The sequence below is a fragment of the Equus przewalskii genome, chromosome 19, assembly GCF_037783145.1.
Source record: "Equus przewalskii isolate Varuska chromosome 19, EquPr2, whole genome shotgun sequence".
Classification (NCBI taxonomy): Eukaryota; Metazoa; Chordata; class Mammalia; order Perissodactyla; family Equidae; genus Equus; species Equus przewalskii.
Genome location: NC_091849.1, coordinates 38,780,126 through 38,802,987, shown reverse-complemented (window position 1 = coordinate 38,802,987; position 22,862 = coordinate 38,780,126). Strand labels below are relative to the sequence as shown.

At 39.2% G+C, this 22,862-nt stretch overlaps 1 protein-coding gene across 1 annotated transcript in view; it reads right to left on the bottom strand.

The window, feature by feature from the left end:
• The window catches only part of DNAH8 (dynein axonemal heavy chain 8), a 283,921-nt gene that overhangs the window by 83,209 nt on the left and 177,850 nt on the right, over positions 1-22,862 (bottom strand). Inside the window, exons 64-75 of the mRNA XM_070586021.1 lie at positions 22,625-22,789; positions 21,254-21,480; positions 19,018-19,136; positions 17,260-17,363; positions 16,145-16,321; positions 13,988-14,155; positions 13,252-13,467; positions 10,278-10,415; positions 9,044-9,171; positions 7,179-7,350; positions 5,523-5,678; positions 997-1,152 (exon numbers count right to left, since the gene is read on the bottom strand). Of these exons, the coding sequence (XP_070442122.1) occupies positions 997-1,152; positions 5,523-5,678; positions 7,179-7,350; positions 9,044-9,171; positions 10,278-10,415; positions 13,252-13,467; positions 13,988-14,155; positions 16,145-16,321; positions 17,260-17,363; positions 19,018-19,136; positions 21,254-21,480; positions 22,625-22,789 (1,926 nt within the window). The remainder of the gene's footprint in view (positions 1-996; positions 1,153-5,522; positions 5,679-7,178; positions 7,351-9,043; positions 9,172-10,277; positions 10,416-13,251; positions 13,468-13,987; positions 14,156-16,144; positions 16,322-17,259; positions 17,364-19,017; positions 19,137-21,253; positions 21,481-22,624; positions 22,790-22,862) is intronic.

Here is a 22,862-nt window from a genome sequence, read left to right as displayed (position 1 = left end):
CAATTTGCAGTATATTTTAAAAAATTGATTTTGCTATCTAAAAATCAGGTGGAAATTATAATATTTTTAAATAATTTAAATTTTTAATTCATCTTAATCCCACTTGCGAGTGAAAATCAACACCGCTAAGGCAACTCCCGCATTCTCAGGCACCACGCCTCCACATTGCAGATAAGAATCTGGGGTCTTTTAAAAGACCTTCAGGCACGTAGAGCCAACAAAAACTCCTTTGGCATGTTAGATACGGCATATAAAAGAATTCACATTATGAAGAAAATTTTTCTAAATAAATCTATCTACGTTTAATGAGAGAATTTGTATTCTTTACTTATTCACTGAAATTCATGAAATTAAGTTGTCCAGAGCAAAAAAACTCAATCAGAAATGCTGTCATTTATCAAGAAATAAAACTCAGGAAGCCTAAAGGTAGAGAATGACACCAATTAAAAAAGAAACACATATAATGAAAACAATTCATGTTATCACGAACGATTGGGAAGAGTTTCCATAGCTTGCGGCAAAGTCCATGAGCTTAGACTGAAAGTTAATAAAGAGAGAAACGAACAAATCAGTGTCCCTAGACTTTATGAAAATGCCATTTTCTCTAGTGAGGAAATGCAAGTTTTATTGTATAGATGTATACAAAGCTTGCAAAACCAATTTTCTCAGAGCTGCTAAAATATATTGTGTGTGTAACACTAAAATATTATTATTATTATGACCAGACAAATCTTTCCTTAATACGTTTTTTAGTTTCAGCTAAATGGCTACTCTTACCAAGATATTGCTCTCCTCCTGTATTTTTCATATACTATTAAAAAAAAAAGGAAACTGAATGTGAGTTTGGAAATAATTTCTTTTCTAGTGTATCAAATACTACCACCACCTGAAGAAAAATGCCTTTGCTGCTATGCTCAAAAAGATAAGTAGATGTCACCAGTGTTCTTTTCTTTTTTCTTTTTCTTTTCTTTTCTTTTCTTTTTTTAACAAGCTCACCTTGAAAGTGGTGCCCGATTTAATGAAATTCTTTTCCAATACATTATCCAAGGCTGGATCCAGCTCTTCACGAATGTCCTCGATGAGAAGGGGTCGACCCAAGGAAAGGCTGTCCTCTAAGTGTGTGCGGAAATATTTATGGTTCAGAGACGTTACCTAAAAATTAACAGTTCATTGCTACATAAATGTCACAAAGAATGTGCCTATTCCTAAGAGGAAACCAAGAGATTTGTGGGACAAATGAGCAGGAATCTTAAGGGCTATATAGGAAGCCTTACTCATAAAAATAAAAGTAAAAAACAAAAATTAATTTTCCAAACTTGGTGGGTCATGACTTTGTGGAAGCCCTAGATGTGTAATGGGGTCTCTCTGATCAAAAGAGGAGACTCAAGGGGCCGGCCCTGTGGCATAGTGGTTAAGTTTGCATGCTCCACTTAGGCAGCCCAGGGTTCACAGGTTTGGATCCCAGGCACGGACCTAGCACCACTCATCAAGCCATGCTGTGGTGGCATCCCACATAAAATAGAGGAAGATTGGCACAGATGTTAGCTTAGCGACAATCTTCCTCAAGCAAAAAGAGGAAGATTGGCAATAAATGTTAGCTCAGGGCCAATCTTCCTCACAAAAAAAAAAAAAAAAAAGAGGAGACTCAAGTGACATTCCTGAGATGAAATGTCAGAGTTCTGCTCCTACAGACGGAAGAGAAATAATCAAGGATTAATCCTTTTAAACTTACACATCTACAATCACTCAGAGAAAGCAAAGTAGCTTGCATATTTGTGATATTCATTTATCTTCTCTGGACCCCTATGAGATGAATAAGTGATAAAAAAAAAAAAAAAAAAAGAAGCACAGAGGACCAGCCCTGTGCGTAATGGTTAGGTCTGCACGCTCTGATTAGGCAGCTCAGGGTTCACCAGTCCGGATCCCATAGGCCAACATATACACTGATTGTCAAGCCAAGGTGGTGTCCCCCATCCAAAATAAAGGAAGATTAGAACAGATGTTAGCTCAGGGACAATCTTCTTCAAGCAAAAAGAGGAAGATTGGCAACAGATGTTAGCTCAGGGCCAATCTTCTTCACAAAGATAAAAAATTAGCACAGAAATGTCAGAAATGGTATATTAAGTCAAGCCAAGTATTCTGTCTCTAACAGTGGCACAACAAAAGAACATGATAGATACTTCCCATAAAATCAATCTAAAAGACTATATATTCACTTGTTGTATTTTTACATTTTAAAAACTTTAGAATTCTGAATGCCTGACAGGGTTATCCCTTTTAGATCAATGTTTGTTATTAGTTAGAATAGACCACTGGGCTGGTTGATCTTTGCATGAGCCAACTGGCTTTGAACTCTGACTTCTCCTATGACCCTTCCCCCAGCCTGAGAGTGAGGATTCCCTAAGGGTCAGTCCTCAACTCTCTGGCTCCTTAGACTCTAGCCTCTGAATTCAGCTAGCGCCTCAACGCTACTGTGAGTGCTAATCTCAAGACCCAAGGAAGATCCTCTGGGACAGCAGCCGATTAGGAGAGTGGAATTAAAAAACATTCTCTCTCAATTGCTATAAAAAAAAGATGTGGAATTGAAAAATTAAATAAGCCTACTCTTATCTTGTTTTGGTTAAAAAGGAAATGACTAAAACAAAAAATCCTGCACATGAAGGAATTTGTTTCTCTGGATAGATAGCTTTATTTATGCAAATACTGTGAAAGACCTTACTATGAGTTGATAAGGTAAATGAATCGAAATAAAGAGCTTTTAACTAGCTTATTAAGTAAGATGAAAAAAGGTCCCAATAAGATTAAGTCTTACTGCTCTATTTTCCAAAGAGTAAACACTATTTTTGTGATTTTGCTCCTAAGTGTGATTGTTAATTTTGGATGTCCGCTTGACTGGGCTGAAGGATGCCCAGATAGCTGGCAAACATTATTTCAGGGTGTGTCTGCAAGGCTGTTTCCAGAGAGATTAGCATTTGAATAGGTAGACTGAGTAATGAAGATGCCCTCACGGATGTGGCTGGGTATCACCCAACCTGTTGAGGGCCAGATTAGAATAGAAAGGTGGAGGAAGGGCGAATTTGCTCTCGGCTGAGCTGGGACGTCCACATATTCTCCTGCCCTTGGACATCAGTTCTTGGTTCTTGGCCTTCAGACTCGGTTTAGGACTTACACCAGTGGCTTCCCTGGTTCTCAGACTCTCAGCGTTTGGGCTGGAACTACACCACCAGCTTTTCTGGACCTCCAGCTGGTGAATGGCAGACGGTGGGACTTCTCACCCTCCATTATCCCATGAGCCAATCCCTTATGGCAAATCTCTTTCTATATATCTGTATTTATACTTAGATATCCTATTAGTTCTGATTCTCTGGAGAAGCCTGACCAATACGCCAAGTAAAGAAATAATAATTTTCAAATTGTCAATTGATTTAAGATTACATTTAATCATCTTCGATGTCTTTTATAAACTTTAAATAATATCTTAGAGCCATAATTTCAGGCTTAATTCACTTGATTTTTCTTGTGTAGAAACACTATGTTGTAGCCACCCCCAGAGCCTGGGTCATCTGCACAGACCCTCAGGTGTTGGGTCTTTACAAGGTGGTCAGTGAATTCTTTACAGGGAAATTTGGTGAATACCTTCTCTTTCCAGAAGACAGAGCTGTAGGTCTTGGAGATGGCATTGGAGGTGGCCCTGGAAAAACTGCCAAGGAGGAGCGCAGCCCTGGATATATGAAACATGTTTTGTTTTTCATTTATAAAGTGTTTCATTTTTCACTTTGCTTTCCTTCCCAAGTAAAGAAATAATAATTTTTTTCATTTTGTTTTCATTTGCATGTGTTTGTGCACGTGCTTATTCACACATTCAACTGCTCACATCCCAGCAGTTGATGGTTTTTAAAATAAGGAATTATCTCTGGCATATTTCTATTACTTCCTCAAGAAGGTTCCTGGGCTTGGGTTGCATCAGGAAGGACATTACTGAAGGCTGTCAATGAGTTTAACGCTGAAATGGAGAGACAAAGCTATGATCGGGGAAAACATGATTAAGATGAGCAGGGAGATCATCACCCAGGCGAGGCGAGAGGAATGGAGCAGGGGACCAGTTCTGGTTGAGCTGGATCCAGGAAACTAGGTTCAGGAGCAGGAGCGCTGGCATCCTCCACTCGTGCCCTCCTTCTGTGAATGCAGCTCCTCAGAAGCCACATTCCCATTAACCCCAATTCCCTTAACTCCTCTCCTCCGTTACGCTCTGATCCTTTCTGGGATTTCTCTGGGTTTTTTAAGTAAACTTAGTCTGATGTACTGTGTTCTGGAGTATTTATGAGGTGGGAGTATCTTAGGGGTGTTCTTGGGCGCTAGGCAGTGTCCACTTACCAGCAAAGCCCTAATCTCAGACGGAAATCTTTCATCCATTAAATCATCTCACCATTAAATATGATGTTTGTTGTAGGCTTTTGTAAATACTCTTTATCTGATTAAGGAAGATCCCTCCTACTCTTGGTTTGCTGGAAGTTTTATCATGAATGGTGTTTAATTTTACCAAGTGATGTTTTTTCTGCATTTATCAAGATTTTTCTTGGGCTTTTTTCCCCATAAGGATGACAGAGATTGATTAATTCATTTAAATTCAATAAATATCAGAACTCCTACTCTGTTTGAGAGCTGTGCAGAGAATATAAAGATGGTATGAAATCATAAACCTGGCCAGTAATAAGTTTATGGTATGGTAGAGATAAAAAACAAACGTGCAAAGAACAACAATTCAGGACAGACTCTAAGTCCACCACAGAAACACAAACAAGACATTGTAAGGATTCAGGACAGGCTATATTAAGCTGGAGACACAGACAAGTCTAGATGAAGGTAGTGTTGGATGTGAACTTTGAAGAATGTTTAAGACTTTCATCTAGCATATAAGTGAAGTGGGCGGTACAGCGGAGAAGACATTCTGTTTAGTAGAAACAGTACAAGAAAAATATGGATCCAGGAGACGCAGAACTGGGAAGAGTGTCTCGGAAACAAGGAATAGTCCCTATTGATAGTGGAATTGAAATACTGATGGTAACAAGATCCTCAAAGGAGCCAGGAATGTTGGACTCTGCCCTTGTCTACCCTACCTTAAAATTACTCCTCATGAGACTCCAACTCCAACACTGGACTCCAGGATGCCATGCAGTACCAAGCGCCTGAGCTAGGTTGGCGCAAATGGCCTCCAACTGAGGGATCACAAGTTCTATTGTTGCTGCTTTCCTGCATGCCCAAACCCAAGACCCAGAATAAAAGCCACATCCAACACTGGCAAAAGCAATAGAGCCAGGAAAATGGACAGAGAGAAGGAGAGTGAGATGTAGGAGAGAACAAAGGAGAGAATAATCAGAGCTTTTGCCCCAAATCACTGTTACAAAACCCAGGGTGTAAATTAGCAAACAGTTGTGACAGCTTTATTACTGGCAGATTTAACTGAAATTTGGGGAAAATTTATGATTTCAACATTACTTTCCAATGCACCAAATGGTACATACCTGCAAGTCATTTTCTTTTTCCTTTGATTTAATCCAAGTTTTGCCTTGAGTCTGTGGATCTATGAGGAGTGGGTATCTGGTGGCCTTTGTCACAATAATGCCATTCTGAATTGAGAGGTCATCTCCCGGTAGCCCCTGCAGCCCCCACTCGCCAATCTGAATAAGAGGAAAGGACATGGCCATTCGATGGAGAACAAGACTGCTTTCGTTAGTAACTAAAAGTACCACAGTAAAAAAGAAGCCAAATTTTGACATTTTTTTCCATTGAGACTATGCAACAGGTACCTAGAAAAAAACCCAAACTTGTAAATGTGAACCAAATAACATTAAATTAAAAAAAACAAATTTATCCTCTAATAAATCCTTTCTCTCATAACCCAAGACTAGGTTTAGTTCTTTATGTTGTATTTTCATATTTATGAGGAAATATCATAAACTGATTGCATATTAAACCTAAACGGGGGATTTGGAAGCATGGTTGCTGAACATTCCGAGAACATAGGAGCTTAAGATGTGGGGACACTAGCTGGGTGCTGAGGTCCAGACGGCTGGAGTTAGTGGAGATAATGAGTATCATGAGATGTGAGAGAAGAAGATACGCCCAGAGGGAGGAGTCTGAAACTTCTGCTTTCTGCCCTTTGGTTCTGCTTTCACAGGGAGTGGGGGATTGCATAGCTGGAGGCAGAGAAATGAGGGGAGACGAGACATTATACTGACAGGAGCTCATCAGTGACATTTAAAAGAAAATTTCCTTTCCAAATTAAGAGGTCACTGCCAGCCTGCCTCCACATGGTCAATAAAATCACCCGAGATCCAATGAACCAAGAAGCCTCCATCTTTGTCTAGTTACCCCAGCATCTGTCACCAAAGACCCTAATTAGTAGAGGATATCCTGGCCCACTTTGCCTCATCAGTACCCAATACATCTCCCATATATTATCTAGTCCCTGTAAGGCTAGCTGAACATTGTTTGAATTAGGGAAGATAATTTTTTAACTTTGAAATACAGATAACATGAAATTAATAGCATAGCATCCCTAAGGAAACAGCAGCTGGGGAGCATATTACAAATCAGAAAGCAGCTCATGAATACAAATTGCCTGGAAAGCATTTAACACCACAGGAGCTCTACAAGATATACTGAAAATTGACAGTGGTATCAAATTTCCAGGGAGAAAGGTTAGCGCAGTAGGGCATGCTATCGCTCAGTGATACCAGAACATGCTATTGTGTTATGCAATTGGACATTAAAAAAAGGATGGTTAATGATCAAAAGAAGGTTAATTCTAGTACTTATGGCCTAGCTAATGCCTACATTTGCCTAAAATGTTTGAAAGAGAGAGTGTCTTAATAGGACAGTGTACATAATGAGGGTTGTAAGAAGAGCTCAGTATTAGCAGGCCTGTAATTCACAAAAGAGCTTTCAGTTCACAGCAGTGCAATTGGTATTAATTTGAAAGCAAGCTTTCTTAAAATGCAAAGAAAATTCTATACCACTAAGAAAATTCTTTCTTTTTTGTAATGCTTTAGCATTTTCAAAACGATCTTTTCAATTAAAGGAAGAAAGAAAAAATTAGGTGTACCTTGATTTCTTAGTAAGCAAGAAATCAAATGAGGCTGACGCTCAAATAATATTATAAGGAAAGTAACACTTACTGTTGGAGGATCCACCAACATTGAAATAAGATTCAGGTTTTCAGTGAAAGGAATCTTCCGTGCTCTCAACTCTATCTCCCACTGGTCCTTAAGCAAATTGTTCCTAAATATCTGATTGAAAGGACCAAGATAGGAAAGGAATCCGGTGCACAGCAGAATATCACCTACGAGTCTAAGAGAAGACACAGAGTGAGTAACCTAACACACGGTCAGCTCGGCCATTAAGGAGTTTGAAGGCCACAGTGCAGTTTTGTTTCCTTACTAGGCGAAATCCTCCTGTACTCTCTGCTTAACACTTGGTAGCCAGACATGGAGAGACCCTGCAAAAAGGTGTCCCCAAGCCCAAAAGGGAGCAGGAGTGGCCACAGTTGGGGTGGGTCAGGCAGCAAGAGGGAAGGCTCCTTCCTGAAGCCTACAGGTCCAGAGCCTTGACTCCCAGAGGACCGAAGTACGCTTTTCCCGTCCCACGCCCTGGTCCTGTGCAGACTCAGTCTTGCTTAAACTAGCTTCTCCTCTCCTCCTCCTCCTCCTCCTCCCCCCTCCTCCTCCTTCTCCTCTTCCTCCTCCTTCTTCTCTTCCTCCCTCCTCCTCCTCCTCCTTCTTCTCTTCCTCCCTCCTCCTCCTCCTCCTTCTTCTCCTCCTCCCTCCTCCTCCTCCTCCTTCTCCTTCTCCTCCTCCCTCCTCCTCCTCTTCCTTCTCCTTCTCCTCCTCCTCCTCCTTCTTATCCTCCTCCTCCTCCTTCTTCTCCTCCTCCCTCCTCCTCCTCCTTCTCCTCCTCCTCCTCCTTCTTCTCTTCCTCCCTCCTCCTCCTCCTCCTTCTTCTCTTCCTCCCTCCTCCTCCTCCTCCTTCTTCTCTTCCTCCCTCCTCCTCCTCCTCCTTCTTCTCCTCCTCCTCCCCTCCTCCTCCTTCTCCTTCTCCTCCTCCTCCTCCTCATTCTTCTCCTCCTCCTCCTCCTCCTCCTCCTTCTCCTCCTCCTCCGTCCTCCTCCCTCCTCCTCCTCCTTCTCCTCCTCCTCCTCCTCCTCCTTCTCCTCCTCCTCCTCCTCCTCCGCCTCCTCCTTCTCCTCCTCCTTCTCCTCCTCCTCCCTCCTCCTCCTCCTCCTCCTTCTCCTCCTTCTCTTTCTCCTTCTTCTCCTTCTTCTTTTCCTTTTTTTCTTTTGCCATACTCCTACTCCTCTCCTTAAATTTTCTGAGGATGCCAACAGACACCAGCATGAGATACCCTTGCATTTAGAACAAACCATTCATCTACACTTTCAAAACCCCTGAGGTGAAGAGCATAGAACTGGAGCAAATATCCAGATTGTTCTGGCAAATCCTAACCATATCAGAGGCACTCTTGTACTGAAAACCTACATTGCTGAACTGAAATTGAGATTAAAAGTGTTTTACAAAATTTTCTGCCCTCTCTGTTTCCTGAGAGGGACTTAACCTGTAAGCTCTTTCTTTCTTTCTTTCTTTTTTTTGAGGAAGATTAGCCCTGAGCTGACTACTGCCAATCCTCCTCTTTTTACTGAGGAAGACTGGCCCTGAGCTAACATCCATGTCCATCTTCCTCTACTTTATACATGGGATGCCTACCACAGTGTGGCTTTTGCCAAGCAGTGCCATGTCTGCACTTGGGATCCAAAGTGGTAAACCCCAGGCCACTGAGAAGCTGAACATGCGAACTTAACCACTGCACCACCGGGCTGGCCCCTGTACGCACTTTCTTAAATGACAGGATTCAGAGATGGGTAAATGGAAATGAAGAAGAAAAGCACTTGAGGGAAATGAACTTTACGTTCTCTGACGTCCCAGAGAGGTGGTGTTTGGGGTGATGATTGAGAAAGAGAGCGATTTATAACAAAAAACAAAATTTATACCTATTAATCTGAGCTTTGAACTCTTTACTTTGCTGAGTCCATCGGACTTTTTCTCCACTCAGCCCATCGATGAGAGTGGAAGCTGCTTGCATCTTTTTCCGGCACATATCAGCGTCATTAAGCAAATCCTGCATTCATAAAGGGAGAATGTTTCAAGGAACTTTTTAAATTGCTTAATCAAACATCCATTATATTCACACGTGAAAATACATGGAGGAATTTTAATTCCCAAAATAAATATGATCTAAAAATACAGTATGATTGAAACTTTACATACTAAATTCTTATAATTCATTCATAACTTAAAATAGTATTTCTATTAAATATTTTCAAAGCATAATCAAATCAACAAAATATACCATTTTAAGTTTTGGATTTACTAATAATTCTGAGTTCTTTGCAGTCCACAAAGTATTTTTTCCCAGAAAAAAAAATTCTACACAATAGTAGTGTGCTGCAGCCAGCTTGTATCAGCTCACAAGAGCCAATTGTTAAATTTTCAGAAAATTTGTGAGCACAGCCATTATGAAAAATTAAATTATAGAAACTTTCTATTAAACAAATTATATTAAAGCAAAGGTAATAAATAATCAAAACTCATCACTTCCTAACTATTTACTACGTGTTTGTGTTATCTGTATCCTTAAGGTTAAGTCCATTGCGTCTGCGTGGGGGAAATAGTCATAACGATGTGATGCTGCCCATCTTTTTCCAAATCTGCATCCAGTGTCGTCACATTGACCACTTAAAATTGACAGTGGTGGGAGTACCTAGACCACAGAAATCAGCAGACACGGCAAATCAAGGCTTTCTTCTCCTCCTGCCTCCACCCACTAACAAGCTGACTGTCCAACATTTCCTAGACCACCGCTGCTTACACAGCCCATCCTCTGAGGTCGTATTAGGATTCGCATTTGACAGACGCAGTTAGATCAGTTGCCTCCAACTGCACAACTGATAACTGCCTGAGCTGGGTCTCAAATCCCTTTTCTAACTCCAAAGTCAGAACTCTTTGGGTGTGACATCACGGCTTACTCTTATAGAAAGTGATTATTAAAAACACAAAAAAGCATTAGGAGTGTCGACGATCCCAAATAAGTAGACAAAGCCAGGGAGTGAGGGCATTCAGGTAAATAGTTTTTCATCATAAACATTTGCCTCCTTTCTAAGTATGACACATACTTGTGTAAAATTTCAGTACGTTGTTTTAGCAATTTTGTGTATTTCATCTCACCATTTTCTCATTCATTGCTCCATCAAATTTTGCTTGGACTTTATCCAGCTCAGCTTGTTTCTCATCAAGCAGTGCTTGTGCCTTGCCCAGTTCAGCGTTGGCAACTGCCAAACGGCCCTCCTGCTTGGCCAGGTTAGCCTGGAAAGGAAGATGAGGCGATCAGTGTGGAGTCGCATTAGCACTACAAAACGTTCCTGATTTGAACTGGTGAATAATAACATCAATTACATAATTTTTTCCTTACATGGAATCTAGAGGTCATCTCTTTCAGTTATTTCAGCTGGGGAAGCAGAGGGTCTCAAAGAAATTTCATGGGAGTTCTTTTTTTCTTTTAATTATTAATGTTCAATATAGAAAACATGGAAAATGCAGAAATATACAGGAAGGACAATAAAAGTTACCCATGATTTTACCTAGAGATAGTCTGTGAGTATTGTGTTAAGAAGCTGACAACTGGTATTTTTAGGTTTTTTTTTTCCCACTTAACGTAGTATTTCCCCACATCCTTAAACACTTTTTCATGAACATTGGTTATATAGCTGCAATTGGATGTATCATAATTTACTTAACCTTTTCCCTACTTTTGAACTTTCTTTTTTCCCTCCCCATTTTTAATTATTATAAATAATGCTGTGATAAATACTATTGGGTATGTAAACATTTTGGATTGTTTCTTTGGTAAAGATTTCTTGAAGTAAAATTACCATCACAGTAATTTTTCATCTTTTTCTAAGTCTTACAGTATGGTAATTATCTATTTCTTGTAAATTTGAAATAATTAATCAGTAAAGTAACATAGCCCTAGAGTCTGCTGAAACAGAAGTTCCTTGATAACTTCCTCATTTTCTTTCTCAATATTTGGTTTTTTGAAATTAGTCCTTTCTCCCAGGAACTTTTCATTTCATTTAGATTTCTTAATGTATTTACATATGACTGTGTAAAATTTGCTTTTTAATTATTTAAATCTACATATCTGTGATTATGTGGATTTATCTTTTTTCATTTCCTCTTGTACATTTTCTTCTTGATTAGCTTTTCCAAGAACATCTCTCTTACATATTTTCTTTTGCAAAGCACCAATTCTTCAATTTTGCTACTTTTCCCTAATTTTTATTAGCTCTATTCCACTCTTGTTAAATTGTGTGTGTGTGTGCTTATAATTGAGTATATACTAGAATATTTAGTTTTTTTGATTCATCTAAGGGCTGAGAATGAAGCATTTTGGCCACATCACAAAAGCTTTAGATTTTTGTCATCATTTTCTAAATAGAAGTAATAGCTCTTTTTTTTAATGTAAACGTTCTAATTTTATTGCTTATAATCAGAGAATGAGGCCTCAGTAATTTTTGCATGTGGAATTGAATCAAGGTCTTCTTTTAGAATTGAATATGGTCCATTTTTGTAAATGTTTCTTGGACACTAGAAATAATTTTATTTTCTTTGTTCATATTGAAGAAAGTTCAATGTAGCTATTCAACCTTAAAAATAAGTGTAAAATCTTTAAATAAGTGTAAAAAAAAGTGTAAGATCTTTAAATAATTATTGATTTATGCCTACTCAGGACTGGCTACATAATTTGCAGGGCCCAGTGCAAAAGGAAAATGCAGGACCCCTTGTTAAAAAAGTATTAAGAACTTCAAGAGGGTGACAGCAGAGCATTAAGCCAAGCATGAGCTCTTCTAAACACGGGGTCCCTGTGCACAGGCTGCACGCCCATAAAGCTGGCCTCTGCCTACCAGATCTGTCATGGGTTGACAGCATGTGCCACAATCTCAAATTTCAATACTATTTTTGCTAATCTTCACTTAAAACACTAATGGATTTGGCTTATGGAATTTGACGCTATTTTATTTATTGCATAAACATTATTACAGTTAAGTCTCACCACGGATCACAATTTTTATCAATAAAAACAACTGCTCTTATAAGTCCTTTATTTCTTGAATTCTGCATTTCTAGTAACATTTCTCTCTTGGTATCTTTTTCTTTGGGTGCATTTACCATACTTTCTCACCATTCCCCTTTGCTAAAATTTTCCTATTTTCAATTTATTTTCTTCTATTTTTCTCAAAGTTACTTACCCACAGTTAAAAAGGAAGCCAACTTCTATAACAGTAACCCCCCGATCACCTACTCACAATTTTCCATTCCACAGAGAACCCACTTTCAACTCTTTTAGCTTTATGGGGTTGGGGGCAGGAGGCAGTGGGTGGAGCATGTCTGGTTGTGGATTTTAGGAACCCTTTGTACTCGTGAGGATATGCTTCTACCCCTCCATCATGAAGGACAGTCTGGCCCAGTAAGGACGGTGTGTGTGTGTGTGTGTGTGTGTATTTACCCCTCAACACTTCAATTGCATCCTTGAGAATGTCTTTTTGTTCCCTCATACGTGAAGGGCAGCTTGGGTAGTTATTGAATTCTTGAACCCCAGCATTTCCTCCTCAATACTCTGCATATGTTTTTCCATTATTTTCTAGTTTTCAGGATTGTGGGAAGTCTGCAATATCCTGATTTCTCTTCTTTTGTAAGCAACCTTTGTCATTTTGTTTGATTGATTATTCCTTAGATGTGTATAACTTTCTCTTTGTCTTTGAAATTTAAAACATTTCTAGGTGTTGGTTCTAATTTTTATAAATTTTGTTTGGAATGTAGTAATTAAATGCAGCCTCTAAACCTAATCTCTAAACTTTAAAGATATAGCCAGTTTTCCTTTACAATAGCTTGATTGTTATTCCCCCAAAATTAATTTCCTGTTTAACAAGTTGGTTTCAATTTCTTGTCTTGATGCCAAGAAATATGAAATAGATGTGAAAAGAAGAGAAATTGTGAGAGGACATACAGAAAACAAAAAATTGATTAACAGGGATACCTACCTTTATTAGTTGAAATTATGACTTCTCTTTTAATAACAGTAACACCTAACAATTGATTTTATTAAACATTGATTTACTGGGAGAAGGAAGAAAAGTTTTACCTTCAGAGGCAACACTTCTCTATTGATACCATAAAATGTTGCCATAGCAAGCGTCCAAGAAAGCAGACCAGCCACATTCCCACAGACTTTTTTGGCACTTTCAAAAGAGTAATCATCCATACTAAAATACGGCTGCAGTAACTCAACAGTCTCTTCATTGATAGTGTCCTTGGGGAACTGCTGAAGGCTCCAGAGGAAGCCCGTTGCACTCATCAACTGAAAAATAGTATTACAACCTGTAAGTTCTGAAAGAAACGAAATACTTTCTTCTTGCGTTAGGATGTACTTCTAAATTGAATTTTTTCAAAGAAGTAATAATTGATGTGCTCTAAACATACAAATCAAGACTATGGCAGTAGTCAACCTACATCTGTAAATTGCAAATTTTCTTCCCATTTCCAAGATGAAAGAGTGAAAAAGAAAAGCTATGTAAGTTTCCTGGCCAGTGAGTGTCTCTAAACGCCGCCAACCACACAGGCACTCCTTTGGAGACTGAGTTGGGTTGACATCAAGACTGTGCCAATACCAGCCACTGGTTCTGGACAGATTTTCTAAAAGGAAAACATTCTGTTTTAAAATCTTTCCCTACTTACATGTTGGGAGATGCAGTTTAAGCTAAACTATTCAATCCACAGTGATCGATTATCGTCTGCCAACTTGTCTGGTCTATATTAGTGTCCTGGGATGAGGACGCCCGCTGTGCCTCATGGGACCTACAAAGACAGATTCTACTCACTTTTAATGACTCTCCCCATGAAGGCTTGCAGCAAGGTTTTTCTGGATCCATAGTAACAGGGTCAATTTTCTTTTGAAATAGCAGCAGAACACAGTCCATAATTCTCATAATAAGATGCGGGGGCTTCGCAAGTTTCCTGACTGTGGCAATATCGTTTGGTTTGATAGTCTGTATTTGGGGTTAGGAATTAAAAAAAAAATTGAGTAGTATTCATAGTCATATGGAAATTTAATACTTTTAAAGATTTTATTTTTTTTTCCTTTTTCTCCACAAAGCCCCCCAGTACATAGTTGTATATTCCTCGTTGTGGGTCCTTCTAGTTGTGGCATGTGGGATGCTGCCTCAGAGTGGTTTGATGAACAGTGCCATGTCCACGCCCAGGATTTGAACCAACGAAACACTGGGCCACCTGCAGCGGAGCGCGCGAACTTAACCACTCGGCCACAGGGCCAGCCCCCGAAATTTAATACTTTTAAATAATTAAAGTAGATACTTTAAAATGTGTTTTCTCCCCAATCCCTGACATTATTTCCTCAAGGACTTGCATTTCTTTGCATAATGGCTCTTTCATTGTTATTCTGGGATTTCTGTTTGTTTTTATTCTTTTGTCGTCTGTTGCCCTCAACTCATTGCTTTAGAATCTCACTACCACTCATTGTCCACCACTCCACATCTCTGCTGGCGACCAGCCTCATTGATGGGTAACATTTAGACGACTCGCATCTTCAAAGCACAGTCCATATTATGTGTGGATATTAAAAGAGGAGCAAGGCCCTGAATATCAGAAACCTCACCTTCCATCTTCATTTTGAGGGCTGCCCTGTATATGGAAGGGGAAGAAATTCAAAGGAGACAAGAGAAGTTCTTATAACATCTGGCTCATAAAAATACCTTTGAAAGTTTCTATCTGTAAGCTGGATTTGGAAGAAGACATTACCTGACATTCAAGGCAAGAAGGACTGGGACATCGTATGATCAATAAAATCTCCTAAGACTTGTCTGGTTCCGTGATCTCTCTCTCTTACACTTTATCATAGGACCCATAATGGGAGTGGGAATGGAGAATGTGTCCTGGTCATTGCCAAAATTTTATTAAATGATTATCATGAATCTACTCATTTATTTAACAACTACAGGCATTCTCCCAAATAAAACAAAAAACAAAGAAAAATAGCCCTGTCCTCATAATCTTCCAGGGAAGAGAGAGAAAACATAATTATCCCAAACTAGGATTATTGGCCATGATAGAAGCATAGAGGTGCTAGGAAAACAAAGGAGAACCAGAAGAACTGAAAACTTTCTGGAAGAGGTGAGGTCTGAGCCTGGTCTTGAAGAATGACTCTTGTTAGGCAATGAAGGTTAGCATTCCTGGCAGAAGAAGAGACACATTTAAACAGATCACGATTCTTCCAGAAGCCTATAGATGTTTCTCTATGGCTGGATCATATTGCATGTAGGGACAGAATGACAAACGAGAAAGTTCAATGGGTAGACGGGAGCCAGGTTATCAGCTGCAGCACTAATATTTACTGAGTACTTTCTATGTGCCCAGCAAACTGCATTCATTACTTTTAATGCTTACATTGATCATTCAAGGATCAATGAAGAAGTATAATCCCCACAGAGACCTAAGGAAGTTAAGCAAATTTACTCCAGATCATATATCTAGGAAGCAGTGGTCACGAGAGGCAAACGCAGATCTGCCTGCCTTTGTAGCTGTCTGTGTCTCTCTTGTCTCACAGCTGTGGATGCCTCGCTTGGGACTTTATCCTAAGAGCAACAGGAACCAGAAGGGGCTTCTAAAAGGGCACATGGCACAATCTGGATAGGATGCTGGAGGAACCGAGAAAGTTCTCTATATAATCGGAATCCCTTATGCTACAGGTTAGGCCATTAATCACGAGCATTATTTCTCAGTTCTCATGGAAGGCTGATTTACGAAATGAAAATAATAAGTTATGGGAAGTGAAGACTTTAAAAAACTAGAACTTAGAAAACTTAATCAAGGGAAACATTTGTTTCCAGACTCAGAGACCACAAATCATACCAAGAATTCAATACAGTTTTCTGATTACAAACATGCCACACTTATTTCGCATCATGAATCGTGGTGCCTGCTAGGACTTGTGTTGGGAGGGATAACAACGCACTGCTCACATTCAGGGCTGCTTCTGCTTCTTCCAGCGCGGGCTTAGCCGCCTCCAGTTTGGTCTCTGCTTTTACTTTTTCACTATCAATTTCATCCACAATTTTTTGGGCTTTGTCTTTTACCTCCTGCACTTCGTTTTTTACTTTGGCTGAAGCCTGAGCACTTACTGTGACTTCTGCTAATACCTGTTAAATTGAGGAAACACACGAGAGCAAACAGAGACATTCTGAGCAAAATTATAGATTTGAGTAATGAGAGAATATGTCTTTAATATAATATAAAACATGAATAGGAGCAAATTTATTCCCCATCGAAGTCATCTGTATTTTAAGTTGTATTAAAGTAATTCCTTTGAGGCGTTCCTTGCAGTGTTCTATTTCCTAAGCTTTCCTCAGGCTTAGAATTTATAAATAAATATTTCAAGCTTTCAGAAAAATGGTATTTCCATTCTATGGAATTTGTAGAAAATTAAAACAATTCAAGTAAGTGTAATAGAATAAGGTCAGACACTATATTAAGTCTCATGGAAAAACAATAAAAATGGCTCATGTTTGTTGAATGCTTACCACATGGTGCCTCCCCTGTGCTATCTCACTCAGTCCAGTAACTGGCTAAGGGTCAAGCTTTAAGTATCTATTCTTAACAGATTCTCAGTGAGCAGAAGCTGAAAGTAATCTGAGACTGGTGGGTGGTATACAAAGGAGCAACACACATCCCTATCACCTTGGCAGGAGTATCCTTTTAACTCCACCAGCTCTTCCTCTTATCCTCTTCCCTCCTTGACACAAACTTCACATGGGACTTGGGCTATCCTGGAAAACTAGAGCTTGCAGGGACCTTAACGAGAAGACCAATATAAAGTATTGTCCAGCAGAAATTTCATCAACAGATGAGAGAGAACAAGAGAGACAGAGGCAGAGAAGAAAGAAAAGTCTTAGCCCAGGTGGAGGATCTAATAGTTTAAGTATGTCTTGCGATAACTTAAAGGGAAATATTGAATAGTCTTTGTGAACATTATCTTACCAGAAATAGTTTGTAGGTTTATACTCTGTTTACTTTTTAATAACACTTATAAAAATAATTTTTTTCCTCACCCCTCATGACAAAAGAAATGCCAACTCACTTCATCTGCTTTTACAGAAGCCACTGCCAATTCCTTCTCCTTCACCGCAAGATCCTGAGAGAGTTTCGCAACTGATTCACTTGCCTCCATAAGCTTATCAAGACCTTTACAAACACACACATATACGCTTTTGCTGAGCATACGGATACACCTTCATCAAATGCTTATTCAACATTTACCACTTATAAGGCTCCGTATAAGTATTATAACAAATACAAGACGATTATTTATGGACAAACACTTTAAAAATACACCTATCTTGGTAGCAACACATTGACCATATTCCTGAGAGTTTCAGCAGGGGATGAAGAAAGCAGCCATGATAGAAGAACATCACCTCGCTACATTTGAGGGAAAGTCACAATGCCTTATGGAGTAAGATTAGTTTAGTCAGGAAACTTATTTGACAAATTTACACTCTCCTTGGCTTTGCAAACAGCTTCTAACTATCGCTGTTTGCCTTTGAATCATATTATAGCTGAGACGGCAAATGAGACAGAAAATGAGACAGAAAATATGTTAACATTTTGGGGTTCTGTTTGCTATAAAAATGAAAATAACTGCTAAAACTGGTGCAACTGGCTCTGTGACTTTCAGGACTGTCAAACAAAACCCCTGGGAAACTGAACTTTCACATTGCGACCGGGTTCCAGACAGTGTGAGCTGGTGCATGTTTAGCATCTGGGCCTCATAAGGGGAAGGGGGAGCGCTCATTTGTATGTTTTCCAATTCCCACGGCGTAAACACTCCCAGGATGGCTGATTTCAAGCTACCAAGAGATTCTCAGTAGCGCAGCCTCATATAACACTTCTATCATGCAGAATAGAAATAAATAACCTCAAGAACACGAATAATAGTAAACTAGAGTAAAAATAACCAAGAAGTGGTAAGTTTTGAGCATTTATTGCCTCTTTTTTTTATTGCCTCCTTTTTATTACAATTTATTTAATCGTAAGTCTATATGACAATTTTTAATAGACGCTGTGTTTAACAACCAGATGATAAAAATTTAACAATCTACCCTCATGAGCCAGTACAGGTAGCTTCAGCCCGCCACTGAGTCTAGAGCGTCCTACAGAAAAGCTGCAAGAAGGTGAGCCAACAGAAGACTTCTTTCACGGTGCTTCTATCTTCATAGTAACTTCACAGACCTGGGCACGCAGTTATGCTATGTGACCAAGTTTCGTGTAGAAGAAGTGAAAAGAAAGCACTAAAGTGTCTTGGATTGTTTGGACCAAATGCTTTCCGGACATATAATCCATTCCATTGTACACTTTCCCTACGTTTGTTACCTACACCGGACATTCAGAAAATCATTGCTCAGGAAAACTCTTTCTTTTTGTTTTTGTTTCTGTTTTGCCTTTTCTTTTGTTAGAAATTTGGGAAGCATTAACGTAGTAAAGTTTATACAAATTAAGGCAAATTGTAAAGAAACCAAAAACTGAAATTGTGGTCCGTTGCCAAGAGCTGGCCTCCCATCTGCAGTGGCTATGGTGACCCACTGCCCGACAGGGTGGACCCAGAGTTGAACGAGCTGGGAGAAAGGGTTTTAGACAGAAAACAGGCCACCGCTACTCAGATTTTCTTCTGCCCAGAGTTTCTTGGCAGGTCAAAAGACCCATAAGGGTATCCCTGAAAATAATCTATTACTAACAATAAAGTCAGTATTTCGTTTTCAAACACAACAACATCCGCCAAACAAAATATAGGGATCTCTATCAAACAAGCCCTAAAAAGACAAGATTCCATTCTGCTTACCAATATTCATACGTTCAGCTTGTTCATTAATATATTTCACCTTTTCAGTATAAATGTTTTTATAACCGTTTATAAAAGAGAGATAAGATTTGGGAGTCACATGTGCTCTTCGGCGGTATCTGAAAGTAGAACATAAAAATGGTCTTCATCTCTATCGGTCTGGTGTACTCTCATAGAATGTCAATACAGACGCTCTTCCCACAGTGACATCAGTGCCATTCCAGAGAGTGAGTCGCCAGCAGGAGGGCAGGAATTGTGAATGGTTTCCCTAGAGTCAAGGTGGGAAGAACACTACATCTCTGATATTTTGATCTTCTAGAGGTCTCTGACTCGACTCTTAGCCCTGCTCTGGGCTTATTTCCTCATTTGGAGAACTGAGAAAAGAATCGTGGCCCTACACCTTCCAGAATTTTGTGAAGATCAAAAAATAAAATAGCATATGGAAACACGCTTTCAAACTTCAGGATTCTGTACAAATGTTAGGGATAAATGGTTGAAATGAATTTGTGCTATGATCTGTTTTAATTCAACTGATATGTGCTACACACCTCTTCACTGCTAGAAACCAGCAGGGTGGGCTTACAAAGTGAAAACCAGTCTCTCCACTGACCCGTCGGGTCATCCTTGAAATCAAGGCAGCCACACTTGATTCAACATTCCACTCTCTGTGGGCTTTGTATAGTAATTATATTTAACAATAGAAATAATAAAAGGAATTATTGTATACAGGAGAAACTCAGGTCAAAGAAGAGCTCCTCATAGTCTATCAAATCATTTTACCTTTTATATTAAATTCTTCACTTTTGGAGTTCTGAAGATTTATAACATTTAAAGACAAATTTTAAGGACTTGGGCATATATGTGACTATCATTAAAGCATTATATAAATATTACATTCAGAATAAACTTCTACAGCCTAAGAAGATATGAAAATACACCAATATTTTCAAAAATAAAGACATGCGTTTTTCGGGGTCGGCCTGGTGGCACAGCAGTTAAGTTCGCACATTCTGCCTCGGCGGCCCAGCTTTTGCCAGTTTGGATCCCGGGTTCGGATGTGGCACCACTTGTCAAGCCATGCTATGGTAGGCGCCCCACATATAAAGTAGAGGAAGATGGGCACAGATGTTAGCTCAGAGTCAGTCTTCTTCAGCAAAAAGAGGAGGATTGGCAGCAGACGTTAGCTCAGGGCTAATCTTCCTCAAATAAAATAAAAATAAAAATAAAGACATGGGCTTTTGCAGCTGTACAAAGGTAAAAATTTCTCTCCACAGATGATGGTAGCAGGAGTTCAAGTTAAGTAGAAAGAAAATCTTCCTAACAGTAAGAATTAATACACACAGATTCACCAAGAGAATCCAGGAGATTGTCTAGAATTATTTAGGAGAGTGATCCAGGTATGGTTTCAAGTAAAGAAAAGATTCTAGGATAAACAAACTTTTGCAAGATAGGTACTCCCTGGAAAAATGGATGAAAATGTTACCCAGACTCTCTCTGCAGAAAAATAGGTAGTCTTTCTGGGGGGTTCCGCACCCTCTGCAGCCCATCCATTAACGCTAGGGGAGAAGCCCACTGTTCCAGAGACCCATGATGGGCCATGTTTACTCACGTCTGTCAGTTGTACATAGTGAATCTCAGGCTTTGGGGGAAAATGCTGTATTTCTGAGCTGTCAACACCAGCTTTCATATAACGAACACTACTGCTGCTTTTAAGGAATGGTCTCTTCTACAGTCAATTAAAATTTTGTTTCATAATTATTTGGCATTAAGGCACTGATAAGACTAAGTAATGCAAATGCAAAACCTAAATCCCTTAACATAAGGCAATAATGAAACTTTAAAACAGCGTACTTCTTTAATCAAGATAATGCGTCTGAATAAGAAATTAATTTTAAATAGTTTAAAATCAACTAGTTAAGTCATTTTCAAAAGAAAAATTAAGCAAACAAAATAAAGTGATTCATTAAGCATCCGTTACTTGGAGGCCTGGAGGGAAAAGAGGCACTTAAGTACGGACAGTAGTTAATTTTTAAATCTTGTTTACTTATCATCTTTCAATACATACTCCCTAGAAAATCAAAGCAAGAAAAAATATTAGTATAGCTGGGCCTTTGTGCTAAATCAATATTAAGAGTCTTTTACTGGATGTTTCTATAAAAAAGAAATTAAAAAAAATTTCCTCTTTGGGGTGAACTCTGTGGGTCTGTAGCTATCATGCGTGTGTTATGTCACTTACCTTTGGAAGTAACTTTCACAGCTCTCTGAAACCATATCATGGAAGAGCCCCATTGTTTCTACAACTTGTCTTTTTGTGTCACTAGAGCAGACAATATTATAGCCTGAAAGGAAATAGGAGGCCACGGCGATCAGAGCCTCCTTGGGCCAGCGACTGAACCAGTCCATAGTGCAACCTGATATCAAGCCAGGAAATTTCAAAGAACGGGCACGGAACTTCTCACCAACCTATTGAGAGCAAAGTGAAGAAGTATTAGGAACACAGGGATTATGATTCAGCTAGAGAGGGGTTTATGTATTCTGAGCCAACAGTGTGACATCAAAAAATGTTTTAAAAAATTTTCCTAGACTGCATTAATACATAAATTAAGTGTCCAGATGAAAGGAGATAATATGTCCACGCTCTTCCCTGTCCTAAGACTACACCTGTTTTGTTCCAGGAGCTCCTAGAATAAATAATAAATAGCTCCTTTTTAAGAGGAAACTGACCAACGAGAACTCTTCTAATGACAGATGACCAGGAAAGACCTGGACACTGAAACAGGTGAGAACAGCAGAAGGAACGAGAGGTGTTTGGTGTAAAAAGGAAACAACTTAGGGAGAATGCATAACTTTCTCCAAATATCTAAAGAGCTGTCTATGGGAGACCGATTGGGTTCATTTAATAGCACTGAAACAAAATCACAGGGAAAAGACAGAGAGATAAAATTCAACCGCTGTAAAGAATATATTTCTCACTATTAGACTAAAATTTAAGCAGGTTGCCTAGTAAGTTAGTGAGATCCTCAGAGCTGGGCTGCCCATTAGGACTTTCTGTGATGATGGAAACGTTCTATGTATGTGTTTTCCAATATGGCAGCCGCTAGCCACACAGAGCTATTGAGCACTTGAAACGAAGTAGTGGGACTAAGGAATTGGATTTTTATTTTTACTTAATTTTAATCAATCAAAATTTAAATGGCCAGACATGACTAATGGCTAGTATATCGGGCAGCATGGTAAGCTAGAGATATTCAAATCTCCATCAGGGACATTCTAGATGGTATGTCTATACTGGAGGTAGAGCTGAATAAGATTATATCACCAATATATTCAATATCCAATATATTATAATTCAAACAGTCTATGTCTCTAGGTAATTAATGAAAGTTGTAGGCTACGCAGTAGTTTCCAGTAAGATGAGTATTTTAAATTATCACACTTTGGTATGAGATTTTGGTCAGTGCAGAATGGTGGTAGTAAAGTGTTCATTTGAATTCAATGTAACAAATGTTAGTTTCTGCTCAAATCATCTCATCAGAGAAGGTAAACTATCAAGTGCATTTAAACAAGTAACTCCTCCTACATAGATATAAATAAAATAAAACCTCACTGGAGAGAAGCAGAGAACAACATGCAGGTTCTTCCGTGACCTGGAGATGAAGTACTCATACAGGTTATCAAAGGTTGGAGGATGGCGAGGCAGCTCCCTTTTCATCACCGATATCAGACCTTGGGTGATTTCATCCATCTCATCTCGTGCAAACAAATTGGAGATCTTTGAACAATAGACAAGAAAATGTTCTGTATTTTAAGAGTTGCCCACAGCCAATTCACTGCCAAAGTCTGGT